The sequence below is a fragment of the Cnephaeus nilssonii genome (genome assembly GCF_951640355.1).
Source record: "Cnephaeus nilssonii genome assembly, chromosome: 19".
NCBI classification, from domain to species: Eukaryota; Metazoa; Chordata; class Mammalia; order Chiroptera; family Vespertilionidae; genus Cnephaeus; species Cnephaeus nilssonii.
The window spans coordinates 7,340,457-7,366,829 of NC_137090.1; the positions used below are offsets into that span (position 1 = coordinate 7,340,457).

The following is a 26,373-nucleotide window of genomic DNA, read 5'->3' on the forward strand; positions in this document are numbered from 1 at the left end:
CCAACTGCCCTCCCTTGCAGGCCTGGTCCCTCCCAACTGCCCTCCCCTGCTGGCCTGATCGCCCACAACTGCCCTCCCTTGCAGACCTGGTCCCTCCCAACTGCCCTCCCCTGCTGGCCATCTTGTGGCAGCCATCTTGTGTCCACATGGGGGCAGCCATCTTTGACCACATGGGGGCAGCCATCTTGTGTGTTGGGGTGATGGTCAATTTGCATATTACCTTTTATTAGATAGGATTGATTATCTTTCCTATGCTGTACTTTACATCCCTGGGACTATTTTCTAACTGCCCATTTGTAGTTCTTAATCCTTTTACCTTTTCCACCCAGCCTCCCAACTGCCCCCCCCCCCCAAAAAAAAAAAAACACCTAGCAACTGGCAAAATATTCTCTGTATCTGAGTCTGTTTCAGCTTTCTTTCTTTGGTTGGTTGGTTCTTTAGAGAAATGCACATCAAAGCCACAGTGAGATACCACTTCACTCCTGTCAGACTGTTGCTCCTTTTTGGATGTTCACTCGTCAGGGGTTGTGCTCTTAAAGCCCGGAGTTCAGCCTCACTTTTTCCTTCCAGGTACTCCTCCCTGATGGTCTATAAGTTGCCTGTTGAGGATGTGAGACCTTTATCGCAGGCTTTCTTCAAATTAGAGATCGGTAAGAGCAACTATTTAGATAGAGGTAAGACCCTGGGAAACAGCCCTAACAGGTTTGGCTCAGTGGATGTAGCCTAGGACTGAAGAGTCCCAGGTTTGATTCCAGTCAAGAGCACATGCCCAGGTTGTGGGCTCAAAACCCAGGAGGGGGCATGCAGGAGCCAATCAATGATTCTCTCTCATTGATGTTTCTGTCTCTCTCTCCCCCTCTCCCTTTCTATCTGAAATCAATAAAAATATATTTTCTTAAAAGGACTCTGGGAAACAGACACATTCAAAGCTAAACACCTTCCCTTCCTGATTTTTCTTTTTTTTTCTTTTTGTTTTGCCGGTCATCAGTCATTAGCTCCCTCTTCCCCTTGAGTAAAGCTTAGGATGGCCCCAGACAAGGTTTCTTTTCACCTTCTGATTCTTCCGGTCCCTTCCCTCTGTGGTCTATTGGTCCATTTTGCCCTTTTGACCAATTTGCAGCCTTCAAATCGGAAGGATTCCCACAATGGGGTCTGATCAACAGGAAGGATTTTATAATTAACTAGAGGCCTGGTGCATGAAATTAATGTGTGGGGGGGTATCCTTCAGCCCAGCCTACAGCCTCTCCAATCCGGGACCCCTTGAGGGATGTCCGATCCCCAAACTGGCAGTTGGACATCTCTCTCGCAATCCGGGACTGCTGGCTCCTAACCGCTCAGCTGCCTGCCTGCCTGATCGCCCCTAACCACTCTGCCTGCCTGTCTGATCACCCCTAACTGCCTCTGCCTGCCTGTCTGATCACCCCTAACTGCCTCTGCCTGCCTGTCTGATCGCCGCTAACTGCCTCTGCCTCGGCCCCCGCCACTGTAGCTTTGTCCGGAAGGAGCTTTGTCCGGAAGGAGGACTGGATGACCGGAAGATGTCCGCTCAACCCAGTCTAATTAGCATATTACCCTTTTATTAGTATAGATTACAAGCCAGGAGAGAGATGTTCCAGGAAGGCTGCCTCCCTGGAATACCATGGAGCTTTTTCTTAAGAGCCTTCCTGTGTTTCTGCTTTCAAAAATGTCCCCTCCCTCCTCAAATGCCTTCTGATGTGCTTCGTTTGCTGAAATGGAAGTCCTGATTTAGGGGGTAAAACAATTTTTTTTTTATCAGTTTCCTATCCTGTTATGTGAAGATTACACAAAGTACAGGATATCGAAATGTCCTAAGCTAGTGTTTTTCTCCCCAAATGTTAAGTTAGCCATAGTTACATTCTCAGCAGCAATGCATGTATTGAAATTATGGAGCTAGGCCAAGTAGCATGGATGCAAAAGGCATGCCCCATTATTATTTCTTTACCTTGCCACATAGACTCATTCTTACATATAATCAGATTGCATTGGGCTAATGCAATTCCAGCGAAATTAGAGCCTCCAAGGTCCCCTTCTTCCTTCAGATTTGAAGACTTGAAGCTAGGGAGGTGAGATGGTCAGTTTTTTCTCTCTTCTTACACTATTCGCCTCTACTCATAGGCTGATGGTTTAGGCCTCCCTAGGTCAAGTATAAGGAGAGGAAAGAAGAACTAATATGGAAGCAAAGCTTGATTTGATCGTTAGAGCTGTCCTATGACAGTAGGGCCTGACTCCCTTTCTCTTGTGGGGTGCTTTTGAGGGTTCTTTGATGAGACCCTCTCCCCTCCCATCTTTAGCCTCTGACCACAGCTTCCCGGGGTGAGTGATGCCTCCTCCTCTTGGCCTCTGGGTACTTTTTATACATGACTTTGGTACAACTTTCAGGATCCAAACTATATGACTTCCTAATGCCCATCCATCCATCCTTGTGCAGTTAAACAGAGCTTCGACCTGGAGGAGTACAGCCTGTCACAGTCCACCCTGGAGCAGGTGGGTCCGTTTTAGAGATTTCTGTATCACCCATGGAATATAAAGGTGCAATATATGCATACCCTTTGCACGCACTCAGCGCTCCAGGAGGCAGTGTGACACCCTCTCTCTGTCTTTTCCTCCACGGCAGGTCTTCCTGGAGCTCTCCAAGGAGCAGGAGCTGCAGGACTTTGATGAGGAAGTTGATCTCTCTGTGAGGTGGAAGCTCCTCCAGGAGGAAGAGCCCTAAAGGCTCTTTATTGTTCTTTAGGCCTGTGACTCTTTTTCAGTTAATATTTTATAGCATTATGATACCTTATCGCAGACACGGACAGGGTACTTTTGAAACAAATGTCATGACTTTTTCTCAATAATATCACCTACGGTGGGACTAAAGAAGCCAGGCCATACAGCCTCTGGACCAGCAGCCAAATTTCATATTTCATGCAGTAGCAAACACAAATAATACATTTATTATAGAATTCTTTATGTTTATGAGGATGATGCAGGGATTCCTTATTTTCTTTCTCTGAACTTTAAAATATGGGATATTTTCTTATCTTTTTTATTATAATAGAAAGTAAGACGATGCTGATTATGGGGGAAAGGGAGTCAGTTGATTACATGACAGCATAGTCTTTGCTTTTTGTAATTCTTTTTTTTTTTTTTACTTAATTCACTGGTTTTCCTTTGATGGCATTTTTAGGATTTTACATTTTAGAGTCTGTGTTTTGCCTATTGTAACTAATAAGGACATTTGAAACCCGTTAAGATAAATAAATGCAGTAAGACAAGTTGATGAAAAAATACATATGTTTACATACAATTTTGAAACATATTTTTGATTTTATGTTGTCTTATGATTCCAGGGTCTACCCTGATGCAAAGCACTAGAACTTCCTAGATCTTAATTTCCCATGTCTGTACATGTTGTGATTTATTCAACTGGTAATTCTATAAACACCTTAAAATCAACACAATATACTGTACACTCATACTTAGATGAGTTTTTATTGTTGTTGCTACTTTCATTGTTGCATAAGTCACTGAGTTTATGGTAATTTGTTATGCAGCAATTAAAGTCTAATGCATTTTATAAATAAAGTCATATTTAGAGAAGTTGACCTTCCCAAAGTCATAGGTTCCAAGACCCAGAATTCAAACCCAGGAGTCTTTCTGGTGGCACCTACTTTAAGATATCACCAAGCAGTTATTAAACACCCGATTGAGGTTGCAATGAAGGTATAAAGAACATTCCTTCAACTTGAAGTTTTGGTTACCTTTCAGGAAGAGAATCTGAGGAACACAATAGACACTATATAATCAGATTCTAATTGTTATGATATCAACTACAATGATACAAGGATTTGAAGCTAAACACTATTTTTGCAGCCGAATCATAGCCAATTACAGTGGTAAGTTCAAATGACCCAGCTTTGAACCACAGAAATGTAAAACCTTGATGTTGAAGGATTTCCAGTGCCCACTGAGAAAGTTAATTGCACTTCATTTTCAGGAGAATCACAGTGATGGATTATGTTGTTTGAATGGTACGAAGATCATTTGGAGATAAAATGCAGTTGTCTATTTTGTTGAATCATATTGAAATCAGCTGGGACACTGTTTCTTCTCTGGTGCAGCTTCTTTACTGAGAATCTGGGGGTAATAATAGCCCCACTTAATTTTCTATGTCGTTTAGGTAGAGACCAGCCGATGCTCACTAATCCCATTCACCCTCTAAACAGACGGAAGACTTCATTGCCCAGGCTCCCTTGCAGTTACTCTGGGACCATCTATCTAGCCCTGGACTATAGAATATGGCAGAAACGATGTATGCCACTCTTGGGCCATTACCTAACTTTCCTGCTAGATTGTTTGTGAGGTTTCTCTTTCTCTTATTTGGGTCAGGAAATAAGGGACTCCGAGATGCGGAGAGCACAATGGAAAGTACTCAAGTCCCTGAGTCACCATGTGGAGGTGAGCGGCCTAGAAGAGCCAGCTGGCCTGCATAGGACAGAGACATGAAATACACACACACACACACACACACACATACATAAACACACACACACACACACACACACACACACACACACACACACCCCACAACAAAACCAAAAACTGAACCACTGCAAGACACTCGTTGAACTGCTGGCCTTATTGAGACTGCGGGGTTGTTACAACAGGCAGATAACATTACACTGACTGATAGAGTAGATCATGCCAAGAAAGGGGTGGGACAAAAACCTGAAAAGGGCACTGATGCAATTGCCAAGGACCTTTGAACTATCCCAAGCTGCCTGTCCCTGATCCTTGCCTGGATCAGGACTCTTCAAGGGCGATCCTTGCCACTTGCTTATCTGTGTTGACTCTGTAACCAGTGGATATTTCCGTCAGTCTCAGTTTATCACCACCAGACTGCCCTCAAGGTATTTAGATAGACAATAGTAGCTTTCTGTTGTTATTGTTCATATAAATGTTTTCCTTGTTTTAATGCTTGTTTTGGGCAGCCTACACCCAAGGCTTGCCTATGCCTCAACCAGCCCTGGGCAGCTGGGCAGCCGCCATCCCAGGCTTGCCTGCACCTTGCGCCTGCAGCCAAGTGGGGCTGGGGGGACTGGACACAGCCATCTTGTGGCTTTGAGTGCCGCCATATTTGAGGGTGTGACAGTCAATTAGCATATTCCCTCTTTGTTAGATAAGACTAGATATGAATTAATCAACAGTAGCACTGTTGACATTGCACTGGGTAATTCCTCTTTGGGGGTGGGAGGAAGAAAGAGAGGCTGTCCTGTGTACTGTAGAATTTTAAGTGGCATTCCCCCTATCTACCCACTAGATGCTAGGTGCAACCTGCCCCTGAGTGTGACAACCAAAAATGTCCAAATCACCCTTGCACTAAAATGATGTGTCAGGAGGATGTTGGGGGAAGGAGGGGAGGCTGGTCAAGGAGACTTCCTATATTTTTTGTTGAGCAAGTAGAACGTGGTACTGTTTACTGGGATTAAAAAAAAATAGAAAAGCTGTGATATGGGAAGCAGAGAAAAATACAGAATTTGCTTTTTAAAAAGTCCAACTTCTGACTAGATTTCCTGAGTCAGCAGGTCAATGTAGGTCACTCTTGGACAAGTTGCTTTTTTATTGACCTCCAGCTGTACTTGGTTGACTGGCTGTATCGTATCCTAAAGAAGCGTCTTACAGAGGGAATATGATATTTGTAAATGTTCTCATGCCTCAGACCAAAGGGGCTGGTTTCAAAATATAAAACACTACCTTTACCAAAAAAAAAGAAGAAGAAAGGGGAGGACCTCACTATCTTTAAATAGTAAGAAAGTAAAGCGCTTAGTCAGCGAAAAGCATGTTTTCCACTCCGGTGTTCTGGACCTTTGGATTGATATCTTGACTCAGGCAATCTAATCAGGGTTTGGAGCTAATTTTGGATTCAGTGTTCTCCAGCCAAGAGAATTGCATCCACAACCTCCCTCCAGAAAGCTGTCTGAATGAGAGTTTTCAAAGCAAGGAAACACTTCAAACATAGTGCAAACCTGTGTGAGGGTGGGGCAAAGGTGTGATAGCCACCGTAATGAGAAGGTAAGTTCAGACTGAAGGTAAGTAGGCAACTCCATACACTATAACAGGATATATTACAGGGCAATTTACCTATGGGAAATTGGGCTGGAGTGAACAGATTGCAAAGCAGTTGTTCACAAATTATTCTCTACCAGACACCTGTTACATTTTTAAAAATACATGTTTTTATTGATTTTAGAGAGAGAGGAAGGGAAAGGGGGAGAGAGAAACTTTCTTGATGAAGAGAGAGAGAAATATCAATTGACTGCCTCCTGCATGCCCCCTACCTTAAGCCCATGACCTAGGCATGTGCCCTGACCAGACATATACCTGGCTTTCTTATAATTGTTACAGTAGAAACATTGATCTGACACAGTCTGCTACATCTACCCCAAATCAGAAGCACTCAGCCAACTTTTGTTTGAAGTTCACAGGTCTATGAATATTTGCAAAAGGGCACGGTATTATGAACTGAGTGGTTCAATTATGTGTAAACTAGAGGCCTGGTGCACAAAATTCGTGCACTTGTGGGGATTCTCAGCCCGACCTGTACCCTTTTGCAGTCCAGGAGCCCTCGGGGGATGTCCAAATGACAGCTTAGGCCTGCTTCCCATGGGGATCAGGACTAAGCCATCAGTCGGACATCCTTAGCGCTGCTGCAGAGGCAGGAGAGGCTCTTGTCACTGGTGCTGCTGCTGTACTCACCAGCCCTGAGCCCAGGTTCTGGCTGAGTAGCGCTTCCCTTGTGGGAGCACACTGACCACCAGGGGGCAGCTCCTGCATTGAGCATTTGCCCCTCCCCTCGTGGTCAGTGCACATCATAGTGACTGTTTCGCCCTGCAGTCAATTTGCATATTAGCCTTTTATTATATAAGATCATTTATGCATGAGAAAACAAAGGCTCAATGCACATGAATTGTAGCATGTTCTGGTTAATGTGCCCACCAAAATTTCATTAAAGTAAAGAATATTGAAATGATAGCAAAGTCATCTGGTCAGCTATTCAAAGATAGTGGGAATGACATATTCAGACCAGATGAAGTAGACTTTGGGGCATAGAACGTTACCAGGAATAAAGATGGACATTATATAATGATAAAAAGGCCAAACCATTCTAAACGTGTATGCACTCAGTACCACAACTTTCAATTAACTGAGGCAAAAACCTGTCAGATCTGAAAGGAAAAACAAAGCCTGTAATTTTTGTTAAAATCTTCACCACTCTTCTCCCATTAATCAATAGAACCAGTAGACAGGAAAACCAAAAAATAGAACAAAAACAGAAAAACTTAACAGCAACCAACTAGATCTAACTGACATTTATATAACACTCCACTCAATCAATAGCAGAATATATATCCTTGCATTTGGAATATTCACCCAGCCAGACGATATCTTGGGTTATAAGACAAGTCCTAATAGATTTGACACACAAAATAAATTTTCTGACTATACAGTAATAGATTTGAACTAGAAATCAATAACCCAAAGATAACAGGAAAATCGGTAGAGATTTGGCAAGGAAACAACACTAAATAATTCATGGCTCAAAGAGTAAGTCTCGAGGGAGATTAGAAGAAACTTGGAACTGAATGAAAATGAGAAATAGAGGAGTAAAAATCCTGATTTCACAGGTGAGATTATCAATTGGGCAGTGGAGAGTTTTGTGTAAAGAGGAGCTTCCCTCTGATGAAGCTGTTTCTTTTCTCATGGTTTGAAGACAGTGCTTAAAATTTTTGGTGTGAGCCACAATCATCTTGGACATAATAGAGGAAAGCTTACACCTATTGGATTTCCTCTACTAGGTTGCTCTTTATGATATGATACTGAGTATACATGACAGTATAATATGATACTGAGTATATTGATTTCAGAGTGAGGAAGGGGAGGGAGAGAGGGTTAGAAACATCAATGATGAGACTCATTGATCAGCTGCCACCTGCCAATTGGCTGCCACCTACACCCCCTATAGTGGATGGAGCCCGCAACCCCGTCATGTGCCCTGTCCTGGTTCATGTGTCAACACCACCACACCAGCTGGGCATTTGATAGATCTTACCCTGTAAGTCAGTGGCCAAATGACTCATTTAAAACCAAATGTTCTGTAGGAAATGAATAGATAGACATAATTTGCAACCTCAGTGGAGAACTTCCTATTTTCACAATCTGCTTAGGTTGGAAGAAATCCTCCACAACTAAACTAAAGGGCTTCATCCCCTCACACCCTCACATAAAACACCAACTCCAAGAGCCAACCCTCACTGTGCAAGATTAAGTTCATCTCCACTGAGTTCCATGTATTTTTTAATTGGCAAGTTAGGCAAAGGCTCAACTTTCCATTGAAGATGGTGCACTCTCTCTTTCTTTCCCAAACTGCTAGTCTTCTGCCTTGCAGTTGTTGGACAGTTGCTATGCAACACCACCTAATGAGCTCTCTTTAAAACATAAGGAAATGGCTAGGCTGGTTGGGTTCAGTGGTTGAGTGTCAACCTATGAACCAGGAGGCCATGATTCCATTCCCAGACAGGCACATTCCTGGGTTTCGGGCTCGATGCCCAGTATGGGACATGCAAGAGGCAGCTGATTAATGATTCTCTCTCATCATTGATGTTTCTAACCCTATCTCTTTCTGCCTTCCTCCCTGAAATCAATACAAATATATATATTTTAAAAAAGAAAACACAAGGAAATGCTTGGGAGTTAGACAATCACCCGGGGACTACAAAGAGTAGTGCCTGCATACACTGAAAAGAAAAAGAAAAAAAGAGACTATTGGCTTTTGATCCTCTGATTCAACTATAAGACGCAACAGCCCTTTTTTTTTTTTTTTTTTTTAATCTTCACCCAACAATACATGTTTGATGAGAGAGACAGAGAGATCAATGTAAGAGAGAATCATCAATCAGTTGCCTCCCATACAGGCCCCAACCAGGGATCGAACCTGAAACCTAGGTATGTGCCTGACCAGGAATGGAACCAGTAACAGTTTGGTGCCCAAGCTGATGCTCAATCAACTGAACCATTCTGGTCAGGAACAAATATAAAGTCTTAACTACAGAAAAGATTACTCCCTGCAGTCTCTGTGGAAGTCTGAAATAGTTTATCTGATTTTTAGTTAATTGTTTCCATGGTGCCATCTCCATCTCAAAGTGACTGCCGATTTGGCTAAGTAATTTGCTGCATTTTTGTTTTTATTCAGAAGCCTTCATTAGATCCTGATTAGAGATCAAATATGAGACGTTCCCCGTGTGTTCTTCGAGTCAGTAGCTAACGGAGAGGAGCACAAAGGCGTGTTACTGTGCAATTAGGATTGTCTAAGGAGATTGCTATCAAAGACCGAGGCAGGTTCTAACGTAGTTACAGAACATGGTTGCTTTTTGAGCTTGTGAAAAGAATGTTACCCGTGAGATAGTATTGATTTTTAAGTAGGATAATATCAGTTGGGAAATAGACTTTTAAAACGTTTTTAACTTTTTCTTGGGTCTGCTTCTTGGTAAAAATAAATTTATTCTGAAACTCTCATGCTTCTGTTCATTCAACTGAAACACTGAGAATGAAGATAACATATAACTATTCAATTTTACAAAAAGATAGAGAGAGAGACAAATAGTCCGAGGGCAGTCACGTGAGTGTGCTCCTTGGCAGGGGCAACAGAACTGAGATCATAGCCTCTCCTGGAAATAGTCTCCCTGGGAGCTTTCCCCTGAAGCCAAACAGTTAAAGCAAAATCTGTAGATGCGGCCGAGATCAGGAAAGAATGTGACTCGCTTCCTTCTATATAAGAAGACCATGGATAAAATGTGTTTCTAGATGTGCTTCGCATTTCTCAAAGGTAAGTTCATTGTCTTTTTCTGTTTTGTTTGAGAGAGTGTGTGTTTTTTTCTATCACAAAATTATAAATAAATCTTTAGGAATTGAAAGCCAACCAGCTATAGAGAAACTATTTTGAAAATGAATGGACTATTTGGATGTGTTTGGACATCTGGTATTTAAAATTGTAAAGATGAAAGCATTGAGTTACAACATACTTTTTTTTTTTTTTAAGTTTTGCAATTGTCACGTGGTTTTAAGCCAGAAACTGAATGTAGGAATAAGCTGAAATTTGTTCAGAGATTGTGGAGAACTGAGATTATTGACAATTTATTTGTAAACCTGGGTTGTCTTTGAAGGTCTTCACTTTTATTGCACAATAACTTGGGGGCATTGCGATAAACTGTTTTTCTGACTTTGAGACTGTTTACGAAAAACATTTACAGAAACACAGGGGTGGGCAAAAGCAGGTGGACAGTTGTGAGTACAACAAGCACAGCGTCTGTTGTTGTGTTACAATTATTTGCTAAGTATTGTCTCGTTTTCCACACGAAACACTGCGAACCTGCCTTTCCCACCCTTGCATGTCTATTGTTCCCGCCTCTGGGGCTCGGGTCTAAGAATTTTAGAAACGAAAGCTGCCTTCTGGGGTTTTCTGCTCTGTGCACACCACGTACTGGGTCCAAATGTGAAATGTGCAGCTTTTCCTCATCCCAACACTCCTTAGCTCTGCAGGACTCAGAGCTTTCACACGCCTACAGTGTAAACCTGTGGTTCTGAATGCAACAACCATAGGACAGGGGGAAGGTCAGAGTCAGTACCCTTTGAATCTGCCTACTACTTGCATGAAAAGGAATGCACGTGGCTGTGAGTCTTTGGATAAACTACAGAACATACGTAAGCTCAGGGAGAATACAGTACGCGGTGCTAACTTACAATGGAAAAGCTAAGGGGTTGGAGCCACGCTGACATGGTCATGCTACATTGGGCTGTGGCTGATTCCACAATGAGGAGATCGCCCTCTTGGCCAATTTACCCACCTGCACAGCCCTCCATAGTCGATTTAAAAGCAGTTATTCGGGTCCTGGACGGTTTTGCTCAGTGATTAGAACATCGACCCGCAGACCAAAGGGTCGCCCATTCGATTCCCAGTCAAGGGCACATACCTGAGTTGCAAGTTCAATCCTCAGCCTTAATCAGGGGGTGGGGTGAGGTGGGGGAGAGTATGGGAGGCAACCAGTGATGTGTCTCTCTCACGTCAGTGGGGGTGAGGGTTTTTTTCAATGGTTACTCTGAATTCTCTGCACTAGAACCATCTATGGGGATCCTGAGCCCCTCTCACGGGACACTCTCACCTAATGCTTTTTTTCCAAGAATCTCTTCCTCCCTCTGACTGCCTCTCCATGTGCTCTCCAACCTCTTCACTCAGTCCACGCCTCCCTAGACTTGCCTCTCAGCCTGAGGAACATCCATGCGTTGGATCTTCCTCCAGCAATGCCCTCTGGGGCTGCCGTGGCTGATAAGCCTGGCGTTGGAACGGGCTTCCAGACCCTTTTCTCGTGCCTTGTCTCTAGGAAATAGCACAGCTCTGTCGGCATCTTCTTCTACGAATGGAGTGAGAGCTTCAGGCATGGGCACACTCACCCACTCGTTATCACGATGGAGGAGCCCATGACAATGGCCTGCTTTCTATCCCTGGCCAGTGTTGTGTAGCCTAGAGGGAGCAGACTGCTTGCTCCAAGTTCAGGACTTAAAAGCCAATTTCAGGGTGGAGCTGCTGCTCTCTGCTCCAAAGTCCTGGCCTAGTCTTCCGAGTCACCTGGCATGCTTCCCAGAAAACTAGGGATCGTCCCAGAATCCCTTACTTCCTATGGATCAGCTCAGATGCACAGTGTTCTCCTGCAGTGAGCTTTGGGAGCATTCCAGTCCCACCGTGTTCAGGGCAAGCTCAGCAGGTCGTGTTGTGTGATATTGGTTATTAGGGCAATGGAAAGATGTGGCGCTATTGTTATTGCACTGAGGCATCTCCTTCTGGGAGGTATTCTGGGTCCTTGCTGGGAAAAAAAAAAAAAAAGGCATGTATAAATTCCCCTACCTAATCCTCACCACACCTCCAACTCACTCTCTCCCTCCTCTCCCTCCTCGCTCAAGGTTGCATATGCTAAAACTGTGACTTGCTACTTTTACCTGGAGGAGGGCTGTGGTCTACTGTGTACTTGTGGTACAATATCTGCAGAAAAAAATGCTGCTCTCTGCAGTCGACTTTGGGCAGAGCCCCTGGAATGTTTTCACAATAAGCTGGCCTACACACAAGTTGTCCGAGCCCAGTCGGGTGGAATTTCTGCCTCCATCTGGAGCCCAAGCTCAAATGCATGACAGCCTCCCTATAGGAACCTATACACTCTACTGGCCAATCTGGAATTACAACTAAAATACAAAATAACCATCCTGAATAAACAACAAAATAAATAAATAAATAAATAAATAAATAATTCTTTTAAGTTTCAAAAAAATTTTTTTAAAGAGTAACCATTATATCTTTAGGATAAGAGGGAAAACAAAGAGGGGGGAGAAAGAAAACTTGATAACATTTAGCAGAAGGTAAGAATGTGGGCAAAACTAGAAGCAAAGGAAAACCAGGTTTAACATGCGTATAAAACACAATGAAAGAAAGATCCTCCAAAACAAGAACTTATTCGTGAGAAATTTGGGGGCAGCGGGGAGCGGGTACCAGTAATAAAAGGCTAACTTTGGAACCCTCAGATACTGGGCACTCAGATTCAGCACACTGGCCTTCTCAGGCTGCTCGTTTGTGTGTTTGCAGGATTTTTTTTCCCATTAAGACCATCGTATATGCTTTACCTTCTCCCCTTTTCTTTTCTCATGAAACAGGGCAACATGAGTAAGAGAGAGAGAAGTGTGTGTCAACAAACCTGGGCCTTATTCTGCAAGAATTTGCTTAAAAAATGGAGAATGAAAAGGGAGTCCTTAATGGTATGATTCAATATCTGTTTCTCTTCTTTATTTATTATTGAATAGTGTTCATTCCTTCGGAGGTATCTCTGATTGTTTATTTCCCCTCCAGAAAAACAACAACAAAAAACACCTTGATACAATAGAAGAAATCTTTCTCAAGATATTTTTATTAAGTCCTGTATCCATTTTGAGTTTATTTTTGTATATGGTGTAAGTTGGTGGTCTAGTTTCATTTTTTTTGCATGTATCTGTCCAATTTTCCCAACACCATTTATTGAAGAGACTGTCTTGACTCCATTGTATGTTCATGCCTCCTTTGTCAAATATTAATTGAGCATAGTAGTTTGGGTCGATATCTGGGTTCTCTATTCTATTCCATTGGTCTATATGTCTGTTCTTGTGCCAGTACCAGGCTGTTTTGAGAACAGTGGCCTTGTAATACAGCTTGAAATCTGGTTTTGAGATCCCACCTACTTTGTTCTTCTTTCTCAGGATTGCTGTGGCTATTCAGGGTCTTTTTTTATTCCAGATGAATTTTTGGAAAGTTCTTTCTAGGTCTGTGAAATATGCCATTGGTATTTTAATGGGGAGTGCATTGAATCTATAAATTGCTTTGGGTAGTATGACGGAAAATCATAAAAATACTAGAGGAATCCACAGGCAGAGAAATCTCAGACATATTCCAGAGCAATTTCTTCACCAATACTGCTCCTAGGACAATGGAAGCTAAAGAGAAAATAAACAAATGGGACTGCATCAAAATAAAAAGCTTTTTCACAGCAAAAGAAACCATCAACAAAACAACAAGAAAGCCCACTGTATGGGAGAACATATTTGCAAATGTTATTACTGATAAAGGTTTAATCTCCAATATCTACAGGGAACTTATACAACTTAATAAAAGGAAGATAAATGATCCAATAAAAAAAATGAGCAACGGACCTAAATAGAATCTTTTTGAAAGAAGACAGAAGGAAGGCCAAGAGACACATGAAAACATGCTCAAAGTCACTAATTATCCAAGAGATGCAAAGCAAAATGACAATGCGGTACCATCTCACACCTGTCAGAATGGCAATCATCAACAAATCAACAAACGACAAGTGCTGGCGAAGATGCAGAGAAAAAGGAACCCTCGTGCACTGCTGGTGGGAATGCAGACTGGTGCAGCCACTGTGGAGAACAGTATGGAGTTTCCTCAAAAAACTAAAAATGGAGCTCCCATTTGACCCAGTAATCCCACTTCTAGGAATATATCCCAAGATACTAGAAACACCAATCAGAAAGGATATATGCACCTCTATGTTCATAGCAGCACAATTCACCATAACTAAGATTTGGAAACAGCCTCAATGCCCATCAGCAGATGAGTGGATCAGAAAACGATGGTACATCTACACAATGGAATACTACGCTGCTATAAAAAAGAAGGAATTCTTACCATTTGCAGCAGCATGGATGGACCTGGAGAGCATTATGTTAAGTGAAATAAGCCAGGCAATGAAAGAAAAATAACACATGATCTCACTCATTTATGGAAAATAAAGAACATTATAACCTGATGAATACAAAGATAGATACAGAGGCAGTAAAGCACCAGACAGACTGTCAAATTACAGAGGGAAGGCTGGGGAGTGTTGGGGAGGGAGGGAAATAGATCAACCAAAGGACTTGTATGCATGCATATAAGCATACCAATGGACACAAGACACTGGGGGGTGGGGTGGGATGAGGGCATGTGACAGGGGGTAGGGGAGGCTGGGGGAAGGTCAATGGGAAAGAAAAAAGGAGATATATGTACTAATATATGTAATACTTTAAACAATAAAATAATATTAAAAATAAAAAAATATTTTGATTACACAGACTCATCATTTGAAGTCTGAAGGCACTGAAGTTGGTCAGCAGCAGAGAACCCAATCAATGTTTTAAAAGTCAATGGTCACACTTTTTTAAAAAAGTATATTTTTCATTAATTTCGGAGAGGAAGGGAAAGGGAAAGAGAGATAGAAACATCAATGATGAGAGCGAATCATTGATTGGCTGCCTCCTTCACGTCCCCGACTGAGGATCAAGCCCACAACCCAGGCATGTGCGCTGACCGGGAATCGAACCTGCGACCTCCTGGTTCATGGCCCGATGCTCAACCACTGATCCAGAACGGCTGGCCAATGGTCACACTTTTTACCAGTGTTCCCACGCATAGATCCTTGGGTTAGGATACTGGTATTCTGAAGATGTGGTAAACAAATCAACCCACAGAAATAGCAACTGGCACTTTTCTCTCTTGAACCTTTCTCTTAAAAAAAAAAAAAAAAAAGTAAATCATTCTCTTCAAAAATAATGGGTAATTTGGAAATGTGATTAGTGCCAAGAAGAAAATTAGTATTAGAACTTGTAATTTTACCATATAACAAAAATCCTGGTTAAACTTTGATATTGAAAAAAGGAAAATCAGAGAGGTATAGCTAAGTAGCATTTTTATCTAAGTAGGGATTTTACTGTATATCTATTGTGAAATTTTTTCTACAGTCATGCATTTAGAGAATAGAGTGATTTCTTATTGGTAGTGTTTAAGTGACTAATATTGATAACTAACAAGATAGTGTCTCTCAGGTTGCCAACATGCTGTTGAGTTTCCAATACTAGAATCTTGGCATGTAACCAGTGCATTACCATTAATTGTGCAATGCCTTGAAACTGTCTCTATAACACATGCGCTTTCAGCAGAATCAAATACAGGCATACTTTGGAGGTATGTGGGTTCAGTTGCAGGCCTCTGTAATGAAGTGAGGATCCCAATAAAACTCGTCGTAATCTTTCTGCTGATGGAGGGTCTTGCCTTCAACTTGTAAAAATGCACCATCTGTGAAGTGCAATAAAGCAGAGTGCAATAAAACGAGATTTGCCTATACAGCATAAGTAGGTCACCACAGTAATATCAGCTGATAATCCTATATAATAAAGAGTTAATATGCAAATTGACCCTCATGCCCTCACATCATCACAAGATGGCCGCCCCCATGTTGTCACAAGATGGCTGCCCACATGTCATCACAAGATAGCTGCACCCAAGTCATCACAAGATGGCTGCTCCCATGTTATCACAAGATTTCCAGCAGGGGAGGGCAGTTGGGGGCGAGATCAGGCTGGCAGGCAGAAGCTGTTAGGGGCAATCAGACAGGGAGGCAGGTGAGTGGTTAGGAGCCAACAGTCCCGGATTGTGAGAGGGATGTCCAACAGCTCGTTTAGGCCCAATCCTGCTAAACTGGCAGTCGGACATCCCCAGAAGGGTCCCAGATTGGAGAGGGTGCAGGCTGGGCTGAGGGACCACCCCCCCCCTCAAGTGCACGAATTTTGTGCACTGGGCCTCTAGTTTATAATAGCTTGCCACTTTTGCCGCTCATATTTTCATGATAAGTGCATGCTTTACACTGGCGCTGTGGATCAAAAAACTTAAACTTCTAGTAAGCCCTAGCTGGTTTGGCTCAGTTGATAGAGCACTTGCATGCAGACCAAAGGGTCCCAGGTTCATTTCTGGTCAAGGGCACAGACCTTGATTGCCGGCTCCTCCCGGCCTGAGACCTGGTTAGGGCTCAGGCAAGAGGCAACCAATTGATGTGTTTCTTATCAATGTTTCTCTCTGTCTTTCCCTCTCTCTCCCAATCTCCCTAAAAATCAATGGGAAAATGTCCTTGGATGAGGATTAACACAAAACAAATAAACTCCTAGTAATAGTTCATTGGTATGACCCAGACTGCTGAAATTTGTACTGTCCATATTGAAAATGGTTCAGAATGTGGTCTATATTTAAATGAGAAAAGTCAATGAGACAAACTGCATAACCAAATGATGGTGGGTGACTTATTTGAAATCATCATTTTCTTTATTTTTTTTCTCTTGCATTGTATAGGAATGGTTGAGCTCATTGCTCCTACTGCTTTCTTTGTACCTATATCCTGCTACTCATGAAGTCATTGATTTTTCTTCACTGCCTACTATGGACCTGGGACGGGTAGATTCATTTAACCTATCTACATTTGTGATTGCATATGCACCTTTCACCAGTAAAACCCAAAAGATAATGAAAAAAGTTGCCTTGGCCTCCTTTATAAATGGTGAGTTTTCTAGTAATCTAAGAGGAATTCCTAATGTCAATAGTTGGTTCATTTGACTGCAGATGTGTGCATTGAATTTGTATTTCTGTTGATAACTATGTCAGTTGTCACCATTTCTAGGTAATGTGAAATGTGAATGTATTTTCCTTTTCTAGAGCGTAAGAGGCCATATCTAAGTCAAAACTATGAATGTATTTCTTGCCAAGCAAGGGATTACCACTTGCAGTATGCAGTCTTTCCAAAAAGAAATTGGCTGATGTTGTGTAGGGTTTGGGGAAGCATGGAATACACAAATGGGTAGATGTTGAAAAGGAGGAGTGTTTAGCGATTTGTTGACTTGTAGCTGTGGAAGCTTTGTTACTGGAATGAGACTATTGCTCTAGAATTTGCTTATTATTATATCCAAAAAACAGCCAGACTTTTCTCCTCTTAAATTTGATTATAGGAATTTTATTCTCACCTTTTATTACCAAAAAGATTACCTAACTATATTTGAAGATTTTATTGAAGAATATTCTGTGTTTTAATTGTTCACCCTTTAGTGGTAAGGTACTTATCAATGAAAAATAAGATGAGCATTCCTACTGTCAAGATCCTGTCTGTAACAATTTCCTGAAATTTGACGAGAAGCAGCCTAGAGCAGAGGCAAGAGAACTGGACATAGAGTCAGAGAACATTTGACTAAAGTAGTTCTGTGTTATGTCTACAGTACGTTTCACAAGTCATCAACTTCTCTGAGTCTCACCACCATATTTAAAATTAAGTTAACAGTACTATATTTTTCATGAATATCCCAGTTGAGAATGAGGGAATTCCAATTCATCTTGTGGTAAGGAAAAGGGGCACCTTTTGTGTAGCTTAAGGAAAAAGAGTATCAAAGCACAGCTGTGTAGGTGAGTGTCAACAGCAGAGGAAGAAATATGTGTCTACTTCTCAGGTCTATAGCAATGTGTGCTGCCTTCATTCACAGGTTGGCTCTCCCCAAAAGATGCAGAGTTAGTCTTCAGAATCTCCAGTTGTAGCCCTACCACATAAACAACTCCAGTGAAAGCGAAAGGAATACAGATCTTACCCAACATTTCAAATTAACTTTGGAAATTATACCCATGAAACAAATGGTCTTTAGATTAGTCTGGATCTTGGTCCATCAGGAACTAATCTCATTGCATAAGGGAAATAAAGTATTGTCATTATCCATCGGTTGGGTTTCCAGGTCCCCCTGTGAACCACATCCAAACCACAGGATATGTGAATGGAAGAGGGGCAGTATTGTAGATAAATGTCAGGGTGTTTACTAGAAGGAGGACTGTATGTCAGGCCATTAAAACAGCAGGTTTTTGGGTTTTCTTATAAATATAAACACACACTTCAAAGGGGGATCTATGGTGATTGCCCCATAAATGTGAATTGGGTTATAATTTGACAGTGGCTTACTGCTTGCACAACTTTGTGAATATCCTGAAAATCGTGAAATTGCACAGTTTAAAAGAATGACTTTTATGGAACTAAATCTCGAATTTTTTTTAAAGAACATAAAAACATGACTTGGAAGGGACTCAGTATTAATTTTAGGCACCATAATTCCCTACCAAGAGTGGTATTATTATAAAGGCAACCTGTGACTCTTGTTCCACCCAGTCGCTAGAAGTTATAGAATTAATGTCTCATCTTTTTGTCAACCTCTGTCCATAATTCCACTCTGGCTCCAGTAACCATTCATGTTGTGTTTGGATTCTGACTCCGTATCTGAACTCAGCATCCAGAAGTCCACCCGCTCTGCAGTCTGTGTTTATAACTACAGATCCCAGATTATGTGGACTTTTCTTTCCTGTCCTTGCTTCCCTGCACACAGGCCAGGAGGGTGGGTGTAGACCTCCCTAGCTTTCCCATGGGACCTCACCGCACATCACACCATTGGTTCCACTTGAATCTGAATGTCTACACTGTGCATCTTGCCTGAAAACACTGAATCTGCTTTTGATTCAAGATCTTAACCTGATCTGCCTGACAAACTGAGGCCTACTCTTCCTGTGTACCCTGAGATGGGTTTGTTCCTACCCTGCTTCACAGTGTCCTCCTAGGGGTCCCAATGACATAAACATGTGCTTCTCAACAACACCTTCGTTAAAAGTCACATGCAATTGCAATAATAAATATTCATTAAATGACTACTGTGTGCAAGGTCTTTACCTGGAGTTTGTCTTTACAATGAATGTGTTATTATCTTTATTTTACAGTAAGGTCATTTGCAATTATGATAATAAATATTCATGAAATGCTACTATGTGCTAGATTTTTAGACTTTATTCTATAGCAATAGAATATTATTATGTAATATTAATAGTATCATTCTGTATTATATTTATCTGTACTTTGTTTAATATTCTGTACTAATAATAATTGATATTAAGTTTATTTTATAAATATGGAAATTGAGTCAAAAAGGTTAAGGGACTTACTAATGATTATAACATATTTAATGAAAAATATTATCCCAGGGGGAAATGTTAATTCTGTCAAAATACATCCTATCTGCTCCCTCCACTTTGATCTTTGACATTCCCACCCCAATCCAGAACTTTTCTCCCATTTCTTCTCATTTTTTTCAGTTTTACTAAAGTATCTATATGGCATTGAACACAATATTAGCAAAAAAGAGGGATTATTTTAGTGATATCAACATAAGCACTCACATATTTTTAAAGTTTTCACTCTTTTTCTTCAGCATATTAACCATACTGTGAGGATTGTTAAAGAAAAATGAAGTTACATGGTTATTTCCACCTGATATAAACCAGTACCTAATTGTGATATATATATATATATATATATATATATATATATATATATATATATATATATATATATATATACTAGAGGCCTGGTGCACAAGATTCGTGCATGGGGAGGGGGGGTCCCCTCAACCCAGCCTACACCCTCTCCAATCTGGGACATCCCTCTCACAATCCAGGACTTCTGGCTCCCAACTGCTCGTCTGCCTGCCTGTCAGCCTGATCACCCCCTAACCACTCCCCTGCCAGCCTGATTGATACCTAACTGCTCCCCTGCCAGCCTGTTTGCCCCTAACTGCCCTCCACTGCAGGCCTGGTCACCCCTAACTGCCCTCCCCTGCAGGCCTAGTCCGCCCCCCCCCCCAACTGCTCTCCCCTGCAGGCCTGGGTCCAGCCCAACTGCCCTTCCCTGAAGGCCCGGTCACCCCCAACTTCCCTCCTCTGCCGGCCTGGTCACCCCCAACTGCCCTCCCTTGCAGGCCTGGTTCCTCCCAACTGCACTTCCCTGCTGGCCATCTTGTGGTGGTCATCTTGTGTCCACATGGGGGCAGGATCTTTGACCACATGGGGGCAGCCATCTTGTGTGTTAGAGTGATGGTCAATCTGCATATTATTCTTTTATTAGATTTTATATTCATATATACATATATATATAATTTTAGGTTTATTGTAATGCTAATTCTAGATTTTTTGTAATGCTAATTCTTCTGTGAGTAGTTTAATTGATATGGTATATTATATGTAATTAAAATTGGTTCAATAATTCCAACATATGAAAATAATTTTTATGTATGTCTTCTGATTATACACTATCTGGATAAAATTATAGAAAAGTCTGTCCCACCAGCCAGTGTTTCTCAGTGGTTAAGCATCAACCTATGAAGCAGGAGGTCACAGTTAGCTTCCCAGTCAGGGCACATGACCAACTGGGTTGTAGGTTTGATCCCCAGGGTGAGGTGTAAAGGAGTAGCCGATCAATGATTCTCTCTCATCATTGATGTTTCTCTCTCTCTCTCCCCTCCCTTCCTCTCTGAAATCAATAAAAAATATTTAAGTAGAAATGTTTGTACTCAACTTTGACTGTGCCTTACTCCAAATCGATATTTGATTTAATTTTATTTCCATAAAGAACTTTAGTAAAAGCAATTGAATGTGAAACCTGTAGTTAGTCTCCTAATAAATTATCTATAATAATAAAAGTGTAATATGCTAATTAGACCAGACATCCTTCTGGACGACCTTCTGGACGAAGCCGGGGCTGTGAGGGGAGCCTGGGTCCCCGGTGCCTACCGGCAGCCAGAGAGAAGTCTGGGCCCCAGGTGCCAGAGGGAAGCCCATGCTGGCAGCCGGGTGAAGGAAGGCCTACTCTTGCATGAATTTTGTTTATTGGGCCTCTAGTTAATTATAATATTACTTTCTTATAATGGCAGAAACAGACGTCATGGGACAGTTCGATGAAGAGAGTATTGAAGAATTAATGGCATATCTTCCTAGGAAAATAGTAGGAGTCGTCTTTACTAATACATTCTCATATAATTTGAAATTCTCACAGGAAGAACCAATTTTAAAAAGGAAGGAACACAGAGACCATACAGGTAACGTTCTAGCTATACAATTCCACTACATTCTATTTATGTCATAAGGCATATGTAGGAATAGATGTTAATGCAGTGAATTTTAAAATCTGTATCTGCAATGGTGATGACAACAGGCCAATGGACACATTTCAAAAATGTACAGTGATTTTGAAGTACATTCACATACTGTATTATGTTGTACTTTTATATGTATACTTATATTTACATATGTATAGATATATATGAACATATGTATAGATATATATGTAGTTTTATATGTATACTTATATTTACATATGTATAGATATATATGAACAATAAGTAAATTATAAACATGTAATATATATATATATTACATGTTTATAATTTACTTATTGCAGATATGAATTCTGCCCAGATTTCTTCAGGAACCAATTTCAATCAAAAGCATAACGGATATTTAAATATAAATTGATATATTTAGTCTAAAATATACCTCTAAAAGGAGCACAGAATAGCCAAGATGCTCTTTAGAAAAGAATGAAGTTAAAGTAATTAAAACTGTGCTGTGACCATAGTAATAGACAGATAGATCATTGAAGCAGAAGAGAGAGCTCTGGAAGACATTGCGGGTCAGTCAGTGCAAGGAAAATTGTCTTTCCGTAAAGAACAAAATGAAATTATTTCACATGAAATGACAATTCCAGATGAAAAGTTAAATGAGAAAAATACATGCCTCTAAACCTTTCAGATGTCAGTATAGGACAATGTCTTTTATAACTGTGGGATGGAAAATAATTTCTTAAAACAGTTACACATTTTTCCCTTAAAGCTCATTGTTATGGAACATATTTGGGAGATACTGACTGTGCAGTTACAACATTCTGGAAGACAGGCTTTGTGCATCTTCAAGCTGTCATAAATGCTGCTATTATAGAAGTGAGTACAAAAATGTCCAATGCAAACTAGTGATCAATGCAGATTAATGGTATTAGAAGCATCAAAAGTTTCATCAGCTCTGGTCCGTGCGGCTCAGTTGGTTGGAGTGTCATCCTGTGCACCAAAAGGTCACTGGTTCAATTCCGGTCCGGGCACATATCTAGGTTGCGGGTTCCATCCCTGGTTGGGGCATGTACGAGAGGCAACCACTCAATGTTTCTCTCTCTCTCTTTCCTTCTGCCTTCCTCTCTCTCAAATCAATTTTTTTTAAAGTTTCATCCAAGAAAATATAAATCAATAGCCTTGTTCTTTCATTTACTCACCGGTTTCCTTACAACAAAGTTTACTTAAGTTGTCGTGTGCCAAGGAGGATATGTATAAATAGAAGAGAAATTTTCTCCTCAGAGAAGACACCTTCTCAGGAAGCCAGGCATAGAATTAAATTCTTGGAAGAGGAGAAGTAGGCAGTCATGGAGGTGTTCATAAAGTCCTTCCAGGTAAATGAGCACAAGCTTCTCGGCCTAGGACGCCATGGAAGAATGCCTCATTGAAGTGACATTCCACACTGAAGCTTGAGGGAAGAGGTTTGCTGAATAGATAATGTCATAAAGACATTGCAAGCAAATCACCAGGCAATGTTAGGCAGGGCGGCGATAAAGCACATAGCAAATTTGGGGAACTGTGTGCAGCTCTGGATGCCTGGAGTGGAAGCTCCAAGCGGGCCAGTGGCGGAACAGGGGAGTGAAAAGTTGGGCTAGCATCAGCTCCACACAGACCCATTACGTGTCCATAGTAACAGAGATGATTGAAAGAAAACGGAGCCTGTCATCCATGAATATACAAATCCATGTCTTTCTTCAGATCACAACAAATCACTCGGTGATGGAGGAATTGATGTCAGTTACTGGAAAAAATATGAAGATACATCCCTTCGTGAGACAAGATGGGATGATCATGAATATCTTCCTTTTCTTCTACATTATTTCCTTTTCCCCATTCATTTATTATGCCTCTATTAATGTTACAAGAGAGAGGAAAAGGATGAAGGGATTGATGACAATGATGGGTCTTCGACAATCAGCATTCTGGTGAGTCAAGTGTACCAATAAATAAAGGTAGGAGTTTAGGGAAAGTGGACTTCTTCAAAGCCTCATTATGCAAATGTAATGTTTTTCCACCTTTTTTCTATGAATGGGATACATTGTCCTTGGTGGAATGCTTGCCAGGCTGAAGCTAGGGGTTACTATGCATCTCGAAGGGAGAACATGAGGTTTGGGTTTTTGGGGTGATTGCAAAGCAGGGGTCCTGGGGAATGACCACTGAGTCTACAGGGAAGAGTGTGGTAGAAGTGATAGACATCGGTGCCTAAGCCAGAAGTGAAATTCAAGCCAGGGTGAGGCTGAACGGGGAAAAAGAGGTCAGGGATCAGAAACCCTTTTGGAGATCAGGTATGATGAATATACTGTAATCGAGGGAGCAAACTGGCAGAACAGGCTGATATATCGGGGCTGGGTAATTGGAATTTAAAATGTCACAAGTTGAGCTATTCCAGGTGTGTTAGAATCCATGGCAGTCCCTTTCCAATGGAACATGAAATACTAAAATAGCATTTTGTTTCCATATTAGGCTCTCCTGGGGCTTGCTCTATGCTGGTTTCATCTTCATCGCTACCCTTTTATTGGTGCTTATTATAAAATCTACCCAATTTCTAATTTGGACTGGCTTCATGGTGGTCTTCACTCTCTTTTTCCTCTATGGATTGTCTTTGGTGAGTTGGTGAATTACACTTTTCCCATCTGACAAGATTAAGTGTTGGTTTTCAAATAGGTTGTTGTTCTACAAAACCCTTTTCTTCTGTGCCTGCTCTCTTTGCATGGGAAAGTCTGTAGACTGGTATTTGACCTGTAATGCCAGTTTGTAGTGCAAATTTCAGATCATCTTTTTGTGTTTTATACATAGACTAATATAATGCTAATTTTATATATTTGATTTCTTATGTTATTCTGTTAGGAATAATTTATAGAGAAACATAAACCAACTGTGTCTTTTCTCCCCGTAGATAGCTTTGGCTTTCCTAATGAGCGTCTTGATAAAGAAGTCATTCCTCACTGGCCTGGTCATGTTCCTTCTCACTGTCTTTTGGGGGAGTCTAGGATTCACGGTCTTGCACAGGCATCTCCCTGCGTCCTTGGAGTGGATGTTGGGTTTTCTCAGCCCCTTTGCCTTCATGCTTGGAATGACCCAGGTGAGAATCCATCTAATCACGTATTAATGGCATTTCTGAGCCATCTTCCTTCTCTGGGATTTTGTTTTCGGTATCACATTATTTACTTCATTAAAAATCAAACACCAGCATGTTCAATTTTTGTTACATTTGCTATGCAAGCATAGATAAGTGTCTACACACCGCATCCTGGTGAGATTAGGCATAATAATTACCTTAAACACAACAATTAGAATGCTCTATGCACTGAGTTATAGGAGCAACTCAAATCTCAGAACACGAGACTATAAAATAAAATAAATTATATTTAAATATAAAATAAACTATTATTTTGCTATGTATTAACCCTATTTTTGTCTCCTCTCTGGAATTTAATTATCTGTAGTCATTTCTATGCTTAGTATTATAAGGTATAAAATTCTAATAAAGACTATTGTGAGGTTTTAAAAGCTTTGGCAGCACTTAGCCCAGTAAAATAAACCACAGGTGAGTGAGAAAATGGAAGGCCAATATATAATTCTTGGAGTGTTATTTTTGGCAGCTAATTAAATATGGACATGATGTCACAAATATAATACTAAATAACTCTTCTAGTTCATATTTTGACTTACTAATTGAACAGCACCCATGATCATAGAAACACCTTGAAAATGCATTTAGTAAATTACATTTCTGTTCATAAAATGTCATTTCTCTTGATCTGATTCTCACAGTGAACTTTCTTTGCCATTTTTCCAATGAATGGTCATGTCACTCATTACAGGTCTGTTATTTAGTGCTTAACAAAAGAATAGTTTGTTATAAAGTACTCATTAGCTTGAACATTATAGACCAGCCCACTGGTTCTTCTTCAACACACCAGTGATCTTTCCAGGAGCATGAAATCTTTCTCAGGAGACATTTCAAAGAACACTGCACCTTTCTTCCATGTTCTCTTTGGTAAAGATTTATTGAAGGCAGAGCTCAAATGTCATCTTTTCCCATACTCCTCTACCTCCTCCTGACACTCCCATTTCATTGGGAACATATTTTAAATCATTGCAGTTACTAAACTGCATTATAATTGTTCCTGTGCACATGCTTTCCAATAGATATGAGAGTAAAGTAGTCAGTTTTAGTCAACTTTGTATTCCCAGTATGGGGCAAAGAGTAGCTTATTTTATTTTTTATGCTAAACCTGTTTAACATTTATCATAAGCCCAATTTCCTTTAATTAATTACCTTTTCATTTTCAGCTTTTACGTGTGGACTATGATGTGAATTCCAATGCACTTCCTGCTTTTTCAAACTACTCGAGCCAAATAATAGCAACACATTTTATGTTGGCTTTTGATATTTTCATCTATCTGGCACTGACGATTTATTTTGAAAAAATTTTGCCAAGTGAGTAGTGATATGATTAAAATCAAACACTATTTAAATAATTTTGTTTCCTAAAATGAATCTCCTAACACGTGTTGTTTATATTTAAAGAACTATCCTGTGCATCAAGGTCATTGAAATCAACAAGGTTATTGCCAGTGACCAATTCAGTTGTTCATTTCTCTCTGGCTGTTTTGACTGGTCAGAGCAGAATCCAGAATTTTGCTCATAGAATGACTAGCCTTTGTTTGAACTTCACTCTGCTCTGTGTGTGGCTGGTTTCTTTTTAAAGAGATGCTTAGAAAGCTAGTTCCTAAGTGAATCTGGCTTGGTACTTAGTCATGGAAATTTATAGCTGCTTTGTCTAACTATTTAGCTCACTGGTTCTGAGCCCTGGCTGTACTTCAGAACCACCTGGGGAACTTGAAAAACCTTCTAAGCCCAAGTCAACTCCAAGAGATTATAATTCATTTAATAAGTGGTAGGACCAGGGCACCTCTACTTCAAAAAGATCTCCACATAGTTTCACAATGGGAAAGTCA

The 26,373-nt window shown here is 40.8% G+C and overlaps 1 protein-coding gene across 9 annotated transcripts in view; it reads left to right on the forward strand.

Annotated features, from left to right (window-relative positions):
- The window catches only part of ABCA9 (ATP binding cassette subfamily A member 9), a 111,383-nt gene that overhangs the window by 45,290 nt on the left and 39,720 nt on the right, over nucleotides 1-26,373 (forward strand). For 4 of the 9 annotated variants that reach the window (XM_079798040.1, XM_079798042.1, XM_079798039.1 and 1 more), the window contains 3 exons: nucleotides 571-650; nucleotides 2,450-2,505; nucleotides 2,636-5,099. The exons of 1 other annotated variant lie outside the window; for it this stretch is intronic. In XM_079798040.1, coding sequence (XP_079654166.1) covers nucleotides 571-650; nucleotides 2,450-2,505; nucleotides 2,636-2,734 — 235 coding nt within the window. In that variant the 3' untranslated portion in view covers nucleotides 2,735-5,099. Of the gene's footprint in view, nucleotides 1-570; nucleotides 651-2,400; nucleotides 2,506-2,635; nucleotides 5,100-8,817; nucleotides 9,887-12,756; nucleotides 12,859-16,753; nucleotides 16,959-21,180; nucleotides 21,346-22,138; nucleotides 22,246-23,106; nucleotides 23,334-23,871; nucleotides 24,014-24,304; nucleotides 24,491-25,704; nucleotides 25,853-26,373 lie in introns of those variants that run through there. 4 more of the 9 variants (XM_079798045.1, XM_079798044.1, XR_013815065.1 and 1 more) reach the window with 4 other exon arrangements.